General features: G+C 38.0%; 1 protein-coding gene across 4 annotated transcripts in view; it reads right to left on the minus strand.

Moving 5' to 3' along the window:
* Positions 1 to 15,660, minus strand: part of ZNF451 (zinc finger protein 451) — a 102,588-nt gene extending 86,928 nt beyond the window's left edge. For 2 of the 4 annotated variants that reach the window (XR_013960317.1, XM_080663472.1), the window contains exons 1-3: positions 15,297 to 15,660; positions 14,739 to 14,822; positions 6,890 to 6,970 (exon numbers count right to left, since the gene is read on the minus strand). Coding sequence is in view for 3 of the 4 variants with exons in the window: in XM_080663472.1 (XP_080519598.1) it covers positions 6,890 to 6,970; positions 14,739 to 14,822; positions 15,297 to 15,593 (462 nt within the window). In the remaining variant the exon portion in view is untranslated. Of the gene's footprint in view, positions 1 to 1,049; positions 5,163 to 6,889; positions 6,971 to 14,738; positions 14,823 to 15,296 lie in introns of those variants that run through there. The other 2 variants (XM_080663474.1, XM_080663473.1) reach the window with 2 other exon arrangements.
* Between the last annotated feature and the right edge of the window lie 1,488 nt (positions 15,661 to 17,148).

A 17,148-nucleotide genomic window follows, 5' to 3' on the forward strand; every position in this document is an offset into this window, starting at 1 on the left:
AATTGCAATTACAATGATAAGGAAGCTGTCACACAGAAAAAATAGAAAGATAAAGTGTCAGCAAATTTACTACTTTTTCCTAATGTCAAATATAAGTTGTGTTACCATGGCTAGATAGGAGACAAATGACTCAATCAGAAAGCCTACAATCTACAGATAGAAAACAAAGCTGCCTTAATGCCCAAAAAACTGAGCCAATCACTATTAACTAAAATGTACTATTGTGAAGTAATTTAAATAAAGGAGGGACATACTCTACAACCTTCTGAAATGGATAAACAGTGCTACTAAAAAAAAAAAACATTCAGAAGGAGAGTACATTTAGATAGTGCAATTAATTGTACAAATGAATAAACTACAAGATTAAAAATCACGTACAAAATTCACTTATCACCAGCAACATATGCAAGACATCAAAATGTTAACTTTTAAACATGTGTGAAATTTAAAAAGGCACTTCATATAACAATTAATGGAAACAGTATTTCTCCATACACAGTAACTACAAGAAATCATATTGTGTCCACATATATTTTATGTCTAGTCAAGAAATAACATTTTGAAGAAAAAGGATCATTAGATACATCCCTTTTGAGAATACCAAATTATTAACTTACAATTATTCCAAGGCCTCCCAGAAAACCTAAGTGTTTAAATGTAAGAGGTTAGCCTAATGGAGAATTTTGTCACAGGCTCTGCACATCACAGGCACAATATGAAAACTTATCTAATTATGAGTTCCATACGCTACTGGGGTTGTCTCCCTAGACCAGGTCCTCATTTTTAGTTTCATAACACCATCATCATTCAAGTATGCCAGGGAAAGATTTTAAAATAACAAAAATCAAACAGGTTAAGGATGTTTCTTCTGTAGTCAAGAAACAAATCTATAACTACAAACTGTCCCAACACTATAGCATTTTGTCCCTACCCCCACTCAATTGTCAAATCCCTTCAGAAGTTACCTACTTGATTACCAAAATTCAGTAATTTCTAAATACCTTTTTACTTGTAGGAAAATCCCCTGGAGAGACTTGGACATAGCAATTAGAGAGTGATAAAGCAATGTTTTCAGCTTTATTACTGAGCAACATAACATAGGAGAAAGAGAATAGCAATGCTGTTTTAGAAATATTTAAGAAAGGAGGAGCTACACACAACAATGTACATATAGCTAACACTACTACTGAACTATACACTTAAAAATGGTTAAGGTGGTAAATTTTAGGTTGTCTTCTTTTAACCACAAGAAAAAATTACAAAGGAGGAGCATATTAAGCAGAAGTGCCAACACAATTTCAGAAAATCATACTTAAAGCATCATTTAGTTTGGCTTTGTTTCTGGAAAATAAGAGTACCTCAAAAATCAAGTTTGTGGCCGAGAATTTAATTCAAGGAAAGGAAAGGAAAAGTGGGAGCAGTCTGAAGTAGCCTTAGCTAATTTGGAACACCTATGTGCAGACATACAGAACAGTTCCAAGGTCTCTCTCTCCAGTGACTAGTCCTTTCACAGAAAAAACTGTAGTCCCATGTTGATGGCACATAAGACTACTTAATTGGTGTAGTACATATCATGTATTATTAAAATCTTTGTATGATTTCTTAGGCTCCTGTTTCTTTATAGGCAGTTAATTAATGCTCTTCTAGAGTTCAATATGAAAGACAGTTCCTATAGCACTGGCATGGATCTAAAGTAGCAGAAGTAAAACTTTGTGGAAATTCAGAAATATAAAGGTAAATATGAACCGTAGATATGGCCAAACTTGCAAGATGATGATCTCAAGACTGTAGTTTAGACTTAATCTACAAATAGGCCTGAAACAATACGCACGAAGTATCTAAGTAAATAACTTCTTTCAAGTAGGGATTTTTTGCCTCTTCAACCTCTATAGCACAAATATGGTGCTGAATATAGTTATGATGGAGAGAAAGAATGAGATTCCAATAAATTATTAAAAAGTGGGGCTCTAGGAAAACCGTCAATTACCATTGTGCAAGAACTATGGCAAGAAATTGAAACCACATGAATCCTAAAACAGTGTTATATTCCACTAACAGTAGACCCAAAATATTTCGATTAAGCAGATAAAAAGATGTAGATGTTTGACAAACAAGTTACAAAGTTATAAGTCTGTCAATTAAAAAAAACTATTTTGGCTGCCAAGCAAGTAATACTGGGTCATGTATTCAGACCCCTCAAACTTGACAATTTTCTCCATTTCTGAAGTCATGCTGCGAAGACAAGGATCTAAGGGCTGGTATACAGTACAGCCACTCCCTTGAGATTGAAAAGATACTGTGAGACATGTATTTGAGGATTTGAGGTATCTGCTGCTAGTTCCAGGATAGTGGAGAACTATTATTTAAATCAAGGTCGTCTCTCATGGTAAAAGTCTAACTAGTTTAAAGGAACAATAAACAAAGAACATGTCACTGAAGTCTTGATTTCAGATTTTTAAGAAATCATTAAAGGATACATCATTTAAATAGATATCCAGAAACAGAACTGTGTGAGATGTTCTCTTTACTACATCAACATTTATAGTCTAAAACTTATGGATTTCTCAATAGCATCAATTGATGGCATTCCTCTTTATTACAGTAAGAGAACTGGATTGTCAGGCATGTTTGGAATTCTTGCTCTTTTTAGAGTTCATATTTGCATGCCTGGATGGTGTAACATCCTTTATTTCCAGTCACTAATATACATATCTTGTTTTGTATTTAAAGTGTGATGAATTATCAAGCTCAAAAAATTTAACTGTTTAGAAGGTAGGTTTAAGAAGGTCATCTTGGTGAAAGGTCCAGATTATCCTGAGAGAACACCATTACTGGGTCTCACAGCTTGGTGACTGATACGAGTTTGATAGGTCAGATGCTTGTAAGTGACAACAACTAAGAATGCTCTCATATGTAACTTGGAGTGGTAATGGTATGATAGCAATCAGTCTTGATGAAGATAGGATAGTTAACTGTGAAATTTCTAGACATTATAGGTAGAAAAGTCTTTTTCCAGCTGGTGCCCACTGTAGGCCTCTAACATCTAGTCATCCCACTGGAAGCAAACTAGATTTGGCAAAATTTGACTTGAATTCCAGTTCTTGATATACAGCTTCATGGTTGATTTTGAAGTCTCACAGAGCTTGAGTTGTATGCACTCAGTGAGTTCATCCTGATATAAAAAGATTTGTCATTTCGTAAAGATCTGACAAGCAAAGCCTGAACAAGGAAGCACTGATAACCAAAAAATGAAGGATTTGCCTCTGTGTTAAACAGAGATCTGGTAAGTAGTGGGCTATTTCCAGGCCATAAATCTGCTGGTCCTCAATTTACCAGCAAGATTTTCCTGAGGAATAAATCTTTATATTTTTCTTTGATCACAAGAGGATTCCGAATCCTGAGTACCTTCCTCTGTACTTACTTTGAATCAGAAATAATGGTAAATCTTTGTCCAACCCTACTTAGATGAAAAGTCTCCACTGCTCACTTGGTCAATAAGCCTAATTTTATTATATACTTCATTCAACAGTCTAGAATTTAAATGTAAGCTAAAGCAATTCCATACATGCATTCAGTTTTTGAGGTGACCTCCTACATGTAGATATGTTTAAGTTAGGAAGAGCAAGTAAAATACTTAGGATGTTGGATGGCTATACAGCTAAACAAACAGGTTATTAATTCTTGTACCCATGGCGTTCTGGAGATTCTCCCTTTTTTCTATATCTATAGGGGTGGTTTCGAGGTTTGTACCAATCCCCTTTGGAGTACCCTCTATTGTGATAATGTGCTTTCTGATCATGACTATAAAAGTATCGATGTTGGTTATAATATTTGTTGTGGTCTTTATACTCATTTTCTTTTATACTGTTTTCTTCTGCAACAACAGCATTCACATCTTGTCCAAAGAGGGAAGTGCCATCAAAGGGCAAGTGTGAGATCTTCTCCTGGGTTTTCTTAGTGAGAGATGTAAGTCGGAGCCAGGCTTGCCTTCTGTAGTCTACTGCCATTGCCATAACTCTGACTACAGAGTCCATTATGTCCCTAGTAGTACAAAGCTGCCAAAGGCCTGCATCCATACCATCAGATATTATACATCTTGCTTTTCCACGATCAAACTCTGGGTCATGGACCAGATCCTCCATGTCTTCCCAGAGTTTACGCTGATATTGAGTCATATAGGCCATGTAGCTAGCAGCTCGGGCTGCAATGGAAGCAGCATGGTAAAATCTACAACCCATGACCTCCATTTCCTTTGAGGTAGAGTCTAGAAGAGATGTTGTGCTTCCTCTTTTGCTATGCTCTAATGCTTCTACAATGGGACCCTCAGCTGGAGGATTTGGTTGAAAAGGAGAGGTATCCTTGGCCACAGGATATACCCTGTGTCCCATGAAAGAAGAAGGATGGCAATCAGCAGGGTCTTTAAAAACCTCAGTGGTGGCAATTCTCAGAAGAGGATGCAGCGGAGGAACCAGACGTTTTTTAGAAGTCACATAATCAGGTTTCCCATCACATGACTCTGCTTCAGACTGTAATGTTACTCTCTTTATAACACCTCTCTGTTCCATTCTCTTCAAAAGACCTGTGAAACTGGTCTGACTGGGATCAGCTGGCTGTCCTTTGTCATCAGCTGAGGGAGATTTGCAGTCTACTTCTTCTTCAACTGTGGATAAATTCTCTTCCTTGGAGGTGATGTCCCAAGGAACTGAGGAATTCTCACTTGGCCTAGAATGATGAAATCTGAAACAACTCCTGGACTGCAGATCACGTATCACTCGGGACATCTCAGCCACTTGTGTCTGGAGATAAAGGATGGCATCCTGTCCATGCTGTGAAGCTGAAGACTCTGGAGGTAAATCCTCCTTGACCTGTGAAGAGGCCAAAGATTCTTGGGGGACCAGAAGTGGAGATGAAGGCAGATTCTGATAATTTTGTGATGGTTTAAGTGTATCTGTCTCAGAGATCTTAAAATCTGAATTATTTTGATCATTTTTTTGGTTCTCCAATGGGTTCTCAACAGAAGAAGGTTGAGAAACTATCCTCTGTGGACTGCTGGTACAACTCCCAGAGGAGCTGTTGTCTCCAATGGGAAGAGGAACATTGCAGCTAGAGCACATTTCTGGGCGATGATTCTCAGAGGATGGCACCTTAGACTCAGGCATTCTCTGGGTTATCCACATGAACAAGAAAACCAAGGAAGAAAAAAAAATGCTTTTAATATGTTAACTTTCAAGTGCAGAGATGCATGTCCAGTAAGTAGAATTCAATTTTTAAAAATTACTATAATTAAAATAATGAATGATGCAATCCACTATTGGTCAGCAAGGGATCACAAGAATCAATTCCACAAGCTTCACTTTCTTAAAGACCCAATACCAACTACTGGCATTAATCTGGCACTCTGTCCCTGAAAAAAGAGAATATAAACAAGCCCAGTTCAAGTGATGCCATCCTAGCCAGCTGCTTGGTCCCATGCTAGGATAAGAGGTGGTAAGACCATTGGTGATAACAATTAAAAAAAAAAATCCCATACAATATATTTAAGACAATAAGAAGGAGCTAATAACTGCAGAGAACACTCGGGGTAAGTCCCACTGAGGAAAAAAAAAAAAGTTTTTTTAAAAAAGTCCTCCATTGTAGAATCACTTTTAAGCCCCTTTAAAAATTCTCCCATTCACTCTCCACGAATAACAAAGCTTTCCAGTTGCATAGTCCTACTTTATAGTTTGTAGTTTTCAAAGAGCTCAAATATATTTTTGTTACCTCATTTCATCCTCACAACAACCCTGTGAGGTAGGTACTATTTTTATTTGATAAAGAAACTAAGTTTAAAAAGCTACTTAATTTATCCAAAATCATAGAATTAATTAGGAGTAAAGCTGAGACTAAAACCTAGATATTTTTATTCCAAGTCCAAGTCTCAATCCTCTTTTATTACAGAGCAGAAGCTTCTGGCCACCTTAAACAAGACCAAGGAGTTCTGTAATCCACCAAGAAAATAGCCCATTAATAGCAATTTCGGCTACAACAAATGTAGGACAAGAGCGCTACAAAGGGCTCAGCTACTTTGGCTCTCAAAGTAAGGTAAGTATTAAAGGGTTAAACCCACAACCAAAAAAAATCACAAGAGAGAAAACTCCAAATATGGGGGATAGAAGAGGTTAAAAGATATGATGTCTAAAGTAATATATCACCTATAACCCTTCCTACATGCCATTTTCTAAAGGATCTTTACATATCCTTTCTTCCAAGATAAAACAAATTTTCTGTGTCTACATGGTTCTGGATGAAAAGGATCCAGTTCTATAGGGCACCTGAAGAGAAATAGGAAAGGAGAAGGACACAAGGAGCCAAAAAGCTTGCAGTTTTTTTTCCATTTCCCTTTTATCAAATATCATCACCAAGGCTTAGAACTTTCCTGTGTCGTGTCATCCTTTCACACCCTCAGTGAAAGTGAAGAAACAAAACTAAAAGTAGGAGATATTCTGGGCAAAGGACTCCTTGGACTACCTATATGGCCCATCCTAACAGAAATGGGCCATCCTCTAAAGCAGTAGTCGGCAAACTCATTAGTCAACAGAGCCAAATATCAACAGTACAACAATTGAAATTTCTTTTGAGAGCCAAATTTTTTAAACTTAAACTATATAGGTAGGTACATTGTTATTAACTTAATTAGGGTACTCCTAAGCTGGCCTTTGCTAAAAACGTCCTCAATCTGATTGAGGTACACTCAAGGGGCCAAAGAGCCGCATGTGGCTCGCAAGCCACGGTTTGCCGACCACTGCTCTAAAGCAATAAACACAACCATCACTGATCTGATAATTCTCTTTAGAGAATGCCTAGTAAATGACAGAAGTAAAGAAATACAAATCAAATATAATGTACTTACATCACTATGAGAGGTGCTAGGCTCTTCATCATCACTGCTGACCAAATCAATATATTCAAGAACAGGTCTTAATGGTCCTTCCTAGGAAAGAATTGAGCAAATTAACAAGTCATAAAGAGTTACTCAAACTAAACTAGCATTTTAAATAATGTTTATTGGGATTGGCAGGAATTCCTCTGAATTCCTTATGGCTGGCAGAAAATAATCAGAATGCAGAGAAAAATATTCAGAGTGTGTACATGAATAAGAAATGACGACGAGCCCTAACTGGTTTGGCTCGGTGGATAGAGTGTCGGCCTGTGGACTCAAGGGTCCCAGGCTCGATTCCAGTCAAGGGCATGTACTTTGGTTGCGGGCACATCCCCAGTAGGGGGTGTGCAGGAGGCAGCTGATTGATGTTTCTCTCTCATTGATGTTTCTAACTCTCTATCCCTCTCCCTTCCTCTCTGTGAAAAATCAGTAAAATGAAATTAAAAAAATAAAAAGAAATGATGACGAGAAAAAGAAGTGATGGCGAGGCCTAGGAGGAGGAGCCTAAACCCTGGTAAGAGTATTGGGACTATGTCAATTAATACAGAAACAAGCTATAAGGACACAGATATTATGAGCCAGTACTTTTCAAATGTGATGGGTATCAATGGTTTGTTAGATATCCACACTCAAAATCATGGAGTTCTTTGACCAAGAGCTCAGCTTTATCGCCCGCTTCTAAAGAGTCAAACATTAAACCTAATTCTTCTCCATCCTTTCTTTCCATCCATACTGACTCTATCATAAACCAGGCCTTGAATGCTAGGCTTAAAAGCCTTGATTTTATTCTATAGGCAAAAGAGAATAAAAACTAACATGGGAATAACATATGAGACTTGTGCTTTAAGATAAATCACATAAAGAAGTATAAAGAGTGAGAAAGGCAGAATAATTAACCAGTCCAGACACGTAAAAATGCAGAACTATATAAGACTAACCAACGGATGCAAAACATTGGGGGGTGAGGGCATGTATGGGAGTGGGGTGGGGGGGGCAATGGTAAGATATGTACACATATAATACCTTAATAAAAATTTGAAAAAAAAAAAAAATGCAGAACTAAAGTAATGGTGACAGCAAGAATAGTGTGGTGGTGCATATAGAAGAGAATATATGGGTATAATGGAGAGGGGAGGGTGGGGAGCACAGATTGGCAAACAAAATCCCAACAACAACTAGAAATAAAAAAGTGGTCCCCTAAGGTTTCAAGCTTGGGTAACTAGAAGGATACTAATGCCATTAATAAAGATTTGGAATACAGAAACACAATGCTGATATTCTTTTGTACGTAATGGTGTGATATGCCAATGGTACAGAGGTATTTGGCAGAGAGCTGGAAATGCAGGCCTGTAATTTGGATGTATGAAATAACTGAGAATAGAGATTGGGGAGTGGCTCCCTAAAAGCCTATTAACTGTAGCTTTAAATTGAAACTATGATGTAGCCAAAGAAAAAAAGCAAAGAGGACAAAGAAGAATTCAAGGAGGCTCTTGAGGAAATGCTAGAATTTTAGGATTCAGGAAGAAGAGCTATATGAGTAATCAGAGATTGGAAAAGAAATCAGGAATGCATAAATTCGAAGAAGCTAAAGTGAACCTCAATGAAAAGTTATCAATGCTAAATGTGACCCAAAACACCAAAAAAAAGTCACTGAATTTGGCAACAAGATTTTGAGAGAGCAACTATCAAGAAAGTAGTGAGTACAGAAGCCATTCTCTAAAAATTAAGCAGAAAATAAGGCAGTAAAGGACATGAGTAGAGAGTATTCTTAAAAAAAAAAATCTAGGGGGGGATGGGGGTGGCCGGAGAGAGGTCAATGGGGGAAAAGGGAGACTTATGTAATACTTTAAATAATGAAGAATTTAAATTTTAAAAAAAATCTAGTACGTTGATAACAAGAGGAAGGAACATAGGAGGAGAATATGGCTGAAGGAAAGATTTCTTAGGATAGAGAAAGCTGACTGTTGGCAAGCCAAAGTGATTAATTCGATGAAAAAACTAACAGAAAAAGATTCTAGAGTCTGGAGACAGAGGCTAAGATATAGTTAAAGATCCTCTTCCTGAAAGAAGCATCCAGTCTAAAAGACAGCTTGTTTCTCTCCCTGGGCTACAACTTCTCTGCAAGCAGAAAATTACTATCCTTGCAGGTAGGTAGTGATCCAGAGAGCAAAACTTTTGGGCAGGTATCATGGAACAAAGTAATTGGGATTTTTGCTAAGCTATAAAAATGGAAGTTTAAAAAGGAGGAAAAGAGCGACAGATATTCTCCAATGTATTGTCAACAGAGGTACATCACCTACTTTAAGACTAAAACCTACCACTGGTATAAAGATCATCAAAATCATACAATTAATCTAAGAAGGAAGTAGAGGAGATAAAAATAGCTTATACTGCTCATATAATTATCTGAGTTTGCACTATTCAAGAAATTTGCATTAAAAATTTTTATTACATGCCCACAGAAATAGCACACCAAGAAAGTCCTCAGGTTACCAGAAAAACTGAGGTAGGGACAGAATTTCCACAAACAGATAGTAGGTAAAGAAATAAGGGAGATGAAAGAAAGTAACAGGCACAAAGCAAAAAGCAGAATGGGCAGAAAAAAACAGAATAATGAAAAATGGTCACAAATAGGATTAAAATATAAGTCAAGAAATAGTAGAAGAGGCAGAAATGAAAACAGACGAGAGAAAACTACCAGAAATTTACTACTGGAGTGAATCATTGGACTGATATGCACAACTAAGCAATGGCAACTTCATATAATTCACATTAATTAAGAAGAAGAAAAAGGTAAAGATAAAAATTATGAACAACAAATACATGTCTATCATCAAGTGAATCTAAAAACCAAGTGAATAAAAAATCTGATGAACAGAATAAACTGGTGAATATAATAGAATCAGGGGCATAGAAAGGGAGTGGACTGACAATTCTTGGGGGAAAAGGGTGTGGGGGGTGCGGGAAGAGACTGGACAAAAAGCGTACACCTATGGATGAGGACAGTGGGGGGGAGGTAAGGGCAGAGGGTGGGGTGGGAACCGGGTGGAGGGGAGCTATGGGGGGAAAAAAGAGGAACAATTGTAATAATATGAACAATAAAGATTTATTAAATTAAAAAAAAAAAGAAATCAGGATAGGTAATCCAGAAGTGAGAAAAAGCAGGAGTCATTAGGATACCTATTCATTACTCAACCAATAATTATGGAGCTGTAAGTGATAGAATCGTAGAAAGACAAGTGTCTGAGACTTCCAAAAAGACAAAGAGGCTGAGTTGAAAAATAAGAGAAGTACCCCAAAGGAAAAGATTACTTTATAAACAAATACTCTAATTTCCACAGTGGATATAGAAAAACTTCCACCATAATAAGGGAATCAAAACATTTTAGTACCCCATTTATTTTTCTGCTAATCAGTAACATTTGTATCCTGCCCTGTATAGGGATTGTGCTAAACTTTTCATGCACATGATTTTATTGAGTTCTCACAATTACTTGACAAGGTGAGATACTGAATTACTATTATCCAATTTAACAAATGAGAAAACTAAGTGAGGTATATACCTGGTTCTCTAAACACATAATTGTCTGTGTGCCCAATGAAACTCTGAAGTAGTTCAAAATATACATAATTTTTTAAATAGTGGTGTGTTTTATTTTTTAATATATATTTTTATTGATTTCAGAGAGAAAGGGAGAGGGAGAGAGAGAGAGAAATATCAATGATGAGAGAGAATCATTGATCGGCTGTCTCCTGCACACCCCACAACAACCCGGGCCATGTGCCCTTGACCAGAATCGAACCGGGAACCCTTCAGTCCGAAGGCTAACCCTCTATCCACTGAGCCAAAATGGCTAGTTCGATACATAATATTTTTAAATCCATGCTTATTACCTAAGTTTCTGAGATAAGATACTTTTCAATAAGAGAAAAAGGACTACCTGCTATTATCCCCAACTCTGAATAACTCATAACACTGACCAAAAAATAAATTAACTCCCCCAAAGAAGTAATGTTTAAAGCACAAAGACCAAGAGAAAATAATTTATAATATTTATAATGACTGCTTATATCCTTAACACATATACATGCATGTGGTCCTCCATTTACAAGGTATTTTATTTGAATATGCTCCATACATCAACTAGTAAACTGTCATTCTCATCTCCTCTGTACCAATACCAAATCACAGGGTTGTACTTCCAAGGCCACACAATTTAGGAGCAAAAGCACAGGTACAAGCAAAACAGATTAGGAACACAGTTGAATTAATAATCTAAGTTTAAAAACAAAAATTTTTCAAATAAAGAAAGGTTTAATTTGTTATTAGAAAATTGATTCTCACACAAATCCAAAACACCAATTGCCAACTAACTGGAAAGTGTTGTCAATACAGTAAGATATACACACAAAAAAAGCTTACCTCAGTCTAAAACAAATATGGATTTAACCACAGATGCAAAAATCTAATCTAAAAATCTAAATAATTCATTTGTGTGTTTTTTCCATATAGGTAAGTCAGGGGCATAGTTTACTTCTTCAGTCCTGCTGAGTTCAAAAATTTCAAATGGTTCCCAATTGCCTACTTTAAGTTCAAATGTAGTCCACAATTCGAGATCTATACTATCTAGCCCATCCTTTCCTCTCCCACTTGCAAAAAAAAAAAAAAAAAAATCTTATCTTCCACAACTACACAAAATACTGCTTTTCTAATTTTGATGCCTTTCCTTATTTCTTCTCAAAAGAACCTTTTAAACACATACAAATACCACATATGGCAAAGTAATAAACTAAAGGACTTTTTTTCTGGTGATAGCACCATGTATTTTTTATAAAAGAACTTTGTACTAGATTTATATAGTTCTCATCTCCTATTTCTTGTCCCACACTAAAATACTGATATTTTTGGGTAAAATGTATTTCCAATTAATATGTACAGCTCCAAGGTGCTTAATTCATGACTTTGCATATTATGAGCTCCAACATTATTTTTATTAAGCTAATTATAACCCTTAAGACACCCAGACAAAAGATATCCTATTTTTTTTTTTTTTTTGCCTATGACCCATTCTACTGCTGGTGAAATATCCCTTGAACTATGTGCTCAAGTTATTTATGAAATTATACCTCAGTTTCTTTCACTATTTCCACAGGTTCAACAATTCCACATTAAGCCAATAATCTTGGCTGAAACATAAATCTCATGTGCTATTCTTTTTTTTTTTTTTTTAATCCTTACCTTATGATATTTTTTCCATCGATTTTTAGAGAGTGGAAGGGATAGAGGGGGAAGTGAGGGAAACAGAGAAGGGAGGGAGAGAGGGAGAAACACTGAAGTTGATTGGTTGTCTCCCGCACAACATGCCTCAACTGGGGCTGGAGATCAAACGGCAATGGAGGTATGAGTCCTTGACCGAAAATCGAACCTGTGACCATTCAGAGCCAGGGCTGATGCTCTAACCATGGAGCAAAACCGGCCAAGGCTGATGTGCTGTTCTCAAGTTTATGATAGGTGCCTCCGCAGTTTTTATACCTTTGTATCTAGAGTAGCACATGAAAAAGCATGTCATGGGCTTCTAGGCTAAACAGTTTTCTGTGAGTAAATTAAAATACCCAGTTTCAAAAAAAGACATAAAGATGGCTGAAAAAAAGAGTCATGTTACTAACCTAAACAGAAAATGAGAGAAAAAGACCTAAATGAAAAGTTTTTGTTAGGGTAACATTCTGTTTCTTGATTTGAGCACTGTTTACACAGGTGTACTGGCTTTGCAGAAGTCTAACAGTACACTTATGAATTGAGTTCAATGTTAATTTCAATAAAATATAAATGAAAGGGGTCATTTTGGACCTCTACATCTATATTTTTCCTTTCCTTCAGCATGCTGTTTAGTTTCAGATTCTATGTTTGCAAACCACAGAAAGAATGATGTGCCATCATGTGGATCAAAGATTAGAAAATTAAATTAATTAACAGCAAACTAAGAAATCCAAACCAGAATAAATCAAGAAATGACATCATAATGCTCTTTTCTGTATCTGAATTAATCTTAAGTTAACCAGGGAACTGTTTATTATTTAACTGGATAAGCATTACCTAGGTCCTAGAGGATAAGATTGGGTCACAGAAAGAAGTAGAAGAGTCTGTCTCTAAATGTATTTTAAAATAGAATTCAGGTATCATTGTCATTTAGTGTTATCACTACAAAGGCAGAGGGAATGTTGAATAGGTTTCTACTAGTATTATAACTGTACTTGACACATACAATTCATCTGTCCATTTAGAACTATCAAACCTTTGAATCTATAGTTGAAAACAGGAATAAATATAAGTTGTGTCAAGCTAGATACACAAAACTGATTGTATATTTTTTATTCTGATTAAAGATATGAGATTCTCTACATTTAAAATAAAACTTACGAGTTAAACTTCAACTGAATATAAGCTTATATTAGTCACAAGCTACAATTCTTCATCCCAGAGTACCACAAAAAATATTTTTGAAATCTTATTTTAATAGATTCCATCTGTGACTTTCAAAGTAAGCCTGTAGCACATAAAGAATTATGTGTCATTCTTACTTATATTTGCACGACATATCAAGATAAGTACTCTCCATTCACAAATATATCAATACTCAGGAAGAACCTGAAATATTTGTCCTAAAGAGCCAGAGAATTCTGTTTCCAAGCATACTTCAGTCACAGTGACTGGGGGCAGGATACAATTCTTCTAACCTCCCACGAGTTTAGTTTAAAATGAAACTAAAGTTTAAAATGAAAAAGAGTACCATATACACTAGCACTGGAGAAAAAGCCACAAATGCTCTTGTGAAAGACTCCTACACCAACCCATTAAAACACAATACAACAATGGACCCTCACAATGGCCCTAATGTTGTGATACTATAGAATATTGTTTAATAACCAGTTTTACAAAGTTGTCCCAAACAAACACAAATACATGTCACATACTCTGTTAAAGAAAAATTATACACCTTTAATAACAAACCTCAACTACAGTATTCAAAGGGTACTTTAGAGGTATTCTCTAAGCAGAGCCCTTGTCATACGTTAACCATTTTGGGTGAAAATCACCCCAAAATACATCAGACCCACTTTTTCCCTAAACCAATGCTTTAAAGTGTGGTTCAGAGATTTGTCTATCCTTGCATTTTTCCAAAATGAAGATTCCTAGACCCCCACCTTCAAATTCTGACTCAATAGGTCCAGAGTGAGGCCCAGGAATGTACATGTATTACTACTAATGCTTGAAAACTGTCTCAAAGGAAATAAACTCAGAAAATACAGTAAGTTCCTGGTGATGCAAGTATCTGCATTATGAACATCAACTGTACTATGCTGTAATATCATGACCTCAGAGATTTGTGACACCTTCAAGCTAGCTGCTTCCATGTTATGAAGCTCAGGTTTTGAGTTCTTACAAACCTCCTTGTTTTCTACATCCTTCCTCGTCATTAGCTGTCCCTTCTCCCTCACCTGTGTGTCTCCTCTTAGAAGATCCTCCTGACCCATTTCAATACAGTCTTAAGAGAGCAGAACTTTGCCTAGCCAGAGTATAAAATGGCCCTCCGTGAAGGCAGGAGAAGAGTGATTAAGGGTACAACTCGTCCTCTGGCCAACCGTCTTTGTGATGGCCACCGTGGTTGCTCAATTTCCTAACCCTCTGCTCCACACTGTCTAGTACCCATCAGACATGCATACATATTTGTTGGATGATGAATGAACAGGTGAGGTGTAGTCACATAACCGCTTACCACGCAGTCTTTGACTCTGAAAAACCCGAAATGTTGCTACTTACACTCACAAACTGAATGTCATCTTCATTTTCATCCGTTGTGGACTCAGATGCCCCAGGCCCAGCTGCAGGGACAGATTCTATTATCTAAAAAAATAAGCCAAAACACGCTTATCTACACAGCCATGTACTTGCAGGAAGAGATTTCCCCAAAAGGAACGAAAAAGGAAGAGCTTCAAAAGAAACTTAAGGACACAATTCCACGCAAACCCGACTAAGAACAGAACTCCATGGAGTCGGATTATGCCTCTGCATACGTGGAGAAGCAAGGACCAGACGGCGAAAACCAGCTACGGGCCCGTCCGGATTCCCCATCCGCTTAAGGATGAGGGATGCAGGCCCCCTGCTGAGGAGCAGGCCTGTCGGCGGAGCAGCAACAACAAGGAGCTCGGGGCCCGGCCAGGGGCCGGGGCGGCCATTGTTGCTGCTGGTTCCTGCTCAGACCTGCAAGATCGCGAACGCCGGCTCGGCCGAGACGCCGAGAGCATCGCCCCGCGGCTGCGGCCGAGCACCAGGCCTCAGCCAACAAAACACAAAACCCTTCGCGGTCCCCCCACTCACCTCCGGCCCTGGGTCTCCCATTTCTCCGACGGCCTCACTGACAGCACCACCGCTGCTGCTGTCCCTGTGGCCGCCGCTGTGGCTGTTGTCCCTGCCGCCGACACCGCCACGACCTCCCTTCCCGCCCAGCCCCGCTTTGCGCCGCCGTGACCCGCCCCTGCGTGAGCGCCGACGACGCCGACGCCGCGGGCAGAAAGAGGTGCAAAACCGCTTCAGAAGGAGGAGCGGCCAGCTCGGGCCCGCTATCCTGCGGAGCCTCTTTACCACAGTCCCGACCTTCCTTCTCCCGCACCGCATAGGACGCTGGGAATTGTAGTTCTCTCGTCGCACCCGAGGACGCCGAGCTTCGTTGGAAAAGAGCGGAAAAGGGCCTCAAGGCACAGCGCATGCGTTTCTCCGCGGTGACGTCACAGCAGTTCCACTGATCGGTGGGTGGGCTTGGTTCCATTTAATAGAGATGTGAAGGAGGTTTCGAGTTGGGTTTTGTATTGTTATGGAAGTGAAGGTCACTTAAAGATGGTGATGGGAACTAATTTCTGAGTTTTTCTTTTTTGCAAAAGGCCAGGAACGTGGAGCTTTAGCGGAAGTCTGAGATCAGGAAGGGAATCTGATGTATTGTACATTACTCAAGGGCTCCCCAGCATGTAATACAACCTGGGAAGAAAATTGAGGACTAGCGCTCCAGTCTCCAGGTTAGCTTGAAGAAAAGGGGCAAAGCTGGAGATCCCAGGGCCCAATAGGACAGGAAGCTGAGGCCTAGCTAACCTGATCACTAAGCCCCAGATCACGATTTTAAAATGTACTTTTAAAAGGTGTTCATGCCCTGGCCGGTTTGGTTAGAGCTTTGGCCCAAGAACCTAAGTAAGGGTCACCCAGTTGGATTCCTGGACAAGGTCATGTACCTCGGTTGCTGGCACCTGTGGGAGGCAACCAATCCATGTGTCTCTCTCACATAGATGTTTTTCTCTCTCTCCCCTCCTCCCTTCCACTCTAAAAGCAATGGAAAAATGTCCTTGGGTGAGGATTAATATATATATATATATATATATATATATATATATATATATATATATATTTATATTCAATTATTACCTTTGTGAAATAAAATAGTTGACCTTTTTACAATGTTCACATTCAAAAAGCAGTCAATAAAATAGTCCACTTATATTCAACTATTGTTTTGTTTTTAATTTTTTCTCACATAACACCTTACAAAAACCTTTTTTTACACATCAACAATTGTCAAAGGTTTTGAAAAGAATTCAAGTTGGAAAAGTCTTTTATATCTTAGATTCCTGTTTTTTTCTGTATCTATACAAACCTACCATCTGACCAAACTTACCTATGCTTGTAATAATTATTGCATAATATTTGCTATTTTCTACATTTCCTCCAAGTGATTTACTGACTTCAGTTGCTTTTCTACCTAGTCAGTTTGAGAAATTTAGAGGCAAATTGAGAACGAGAAACCCGCCTGTTGTGTTCCGCAAGAGCTGTATGTAAATATCTAAAACATTTAAATGTCTGGGCAAAACTTGTATTTAAGTTTCTCCTAATGTGCTGGTAAAAGGTCAGTGAGACATTTACTTTAATGGATTGCAGGTAGGAAGAGTTCTTTGGTAATACTCTTGGAAAGAAAGCGTTATATGGCTAGAGGCCAAAAATTCTCGTATCTTTCAATTCAGTTGTTGTCATTGCAAGGATTTATCCTGAGGACATAATTTAATCTGTAAGAAGTTTTATGAAAAATATTTATCACAGGTTTGTTTGTAATAGCAAAAGTTCTAAGACATCTGCCTGTCCAGTGGGGCTCAATGATTGAGCTTCAACCTATGAATCAGGAAGTCAAGGT

The sequence above is a fragment of the Plecotus auritus genome, assembly GCF_963455305.1.
Source record: "Plecotus auritus genome assembly, chromosome: 4".
Taxonomy (NCBI): domain Eukaryota; kingdom Metazoa; phylum Chordata; class Mammalia; order Chiroptera; family Vespertilionidae; genus Plecotus; species Plecotus auritus.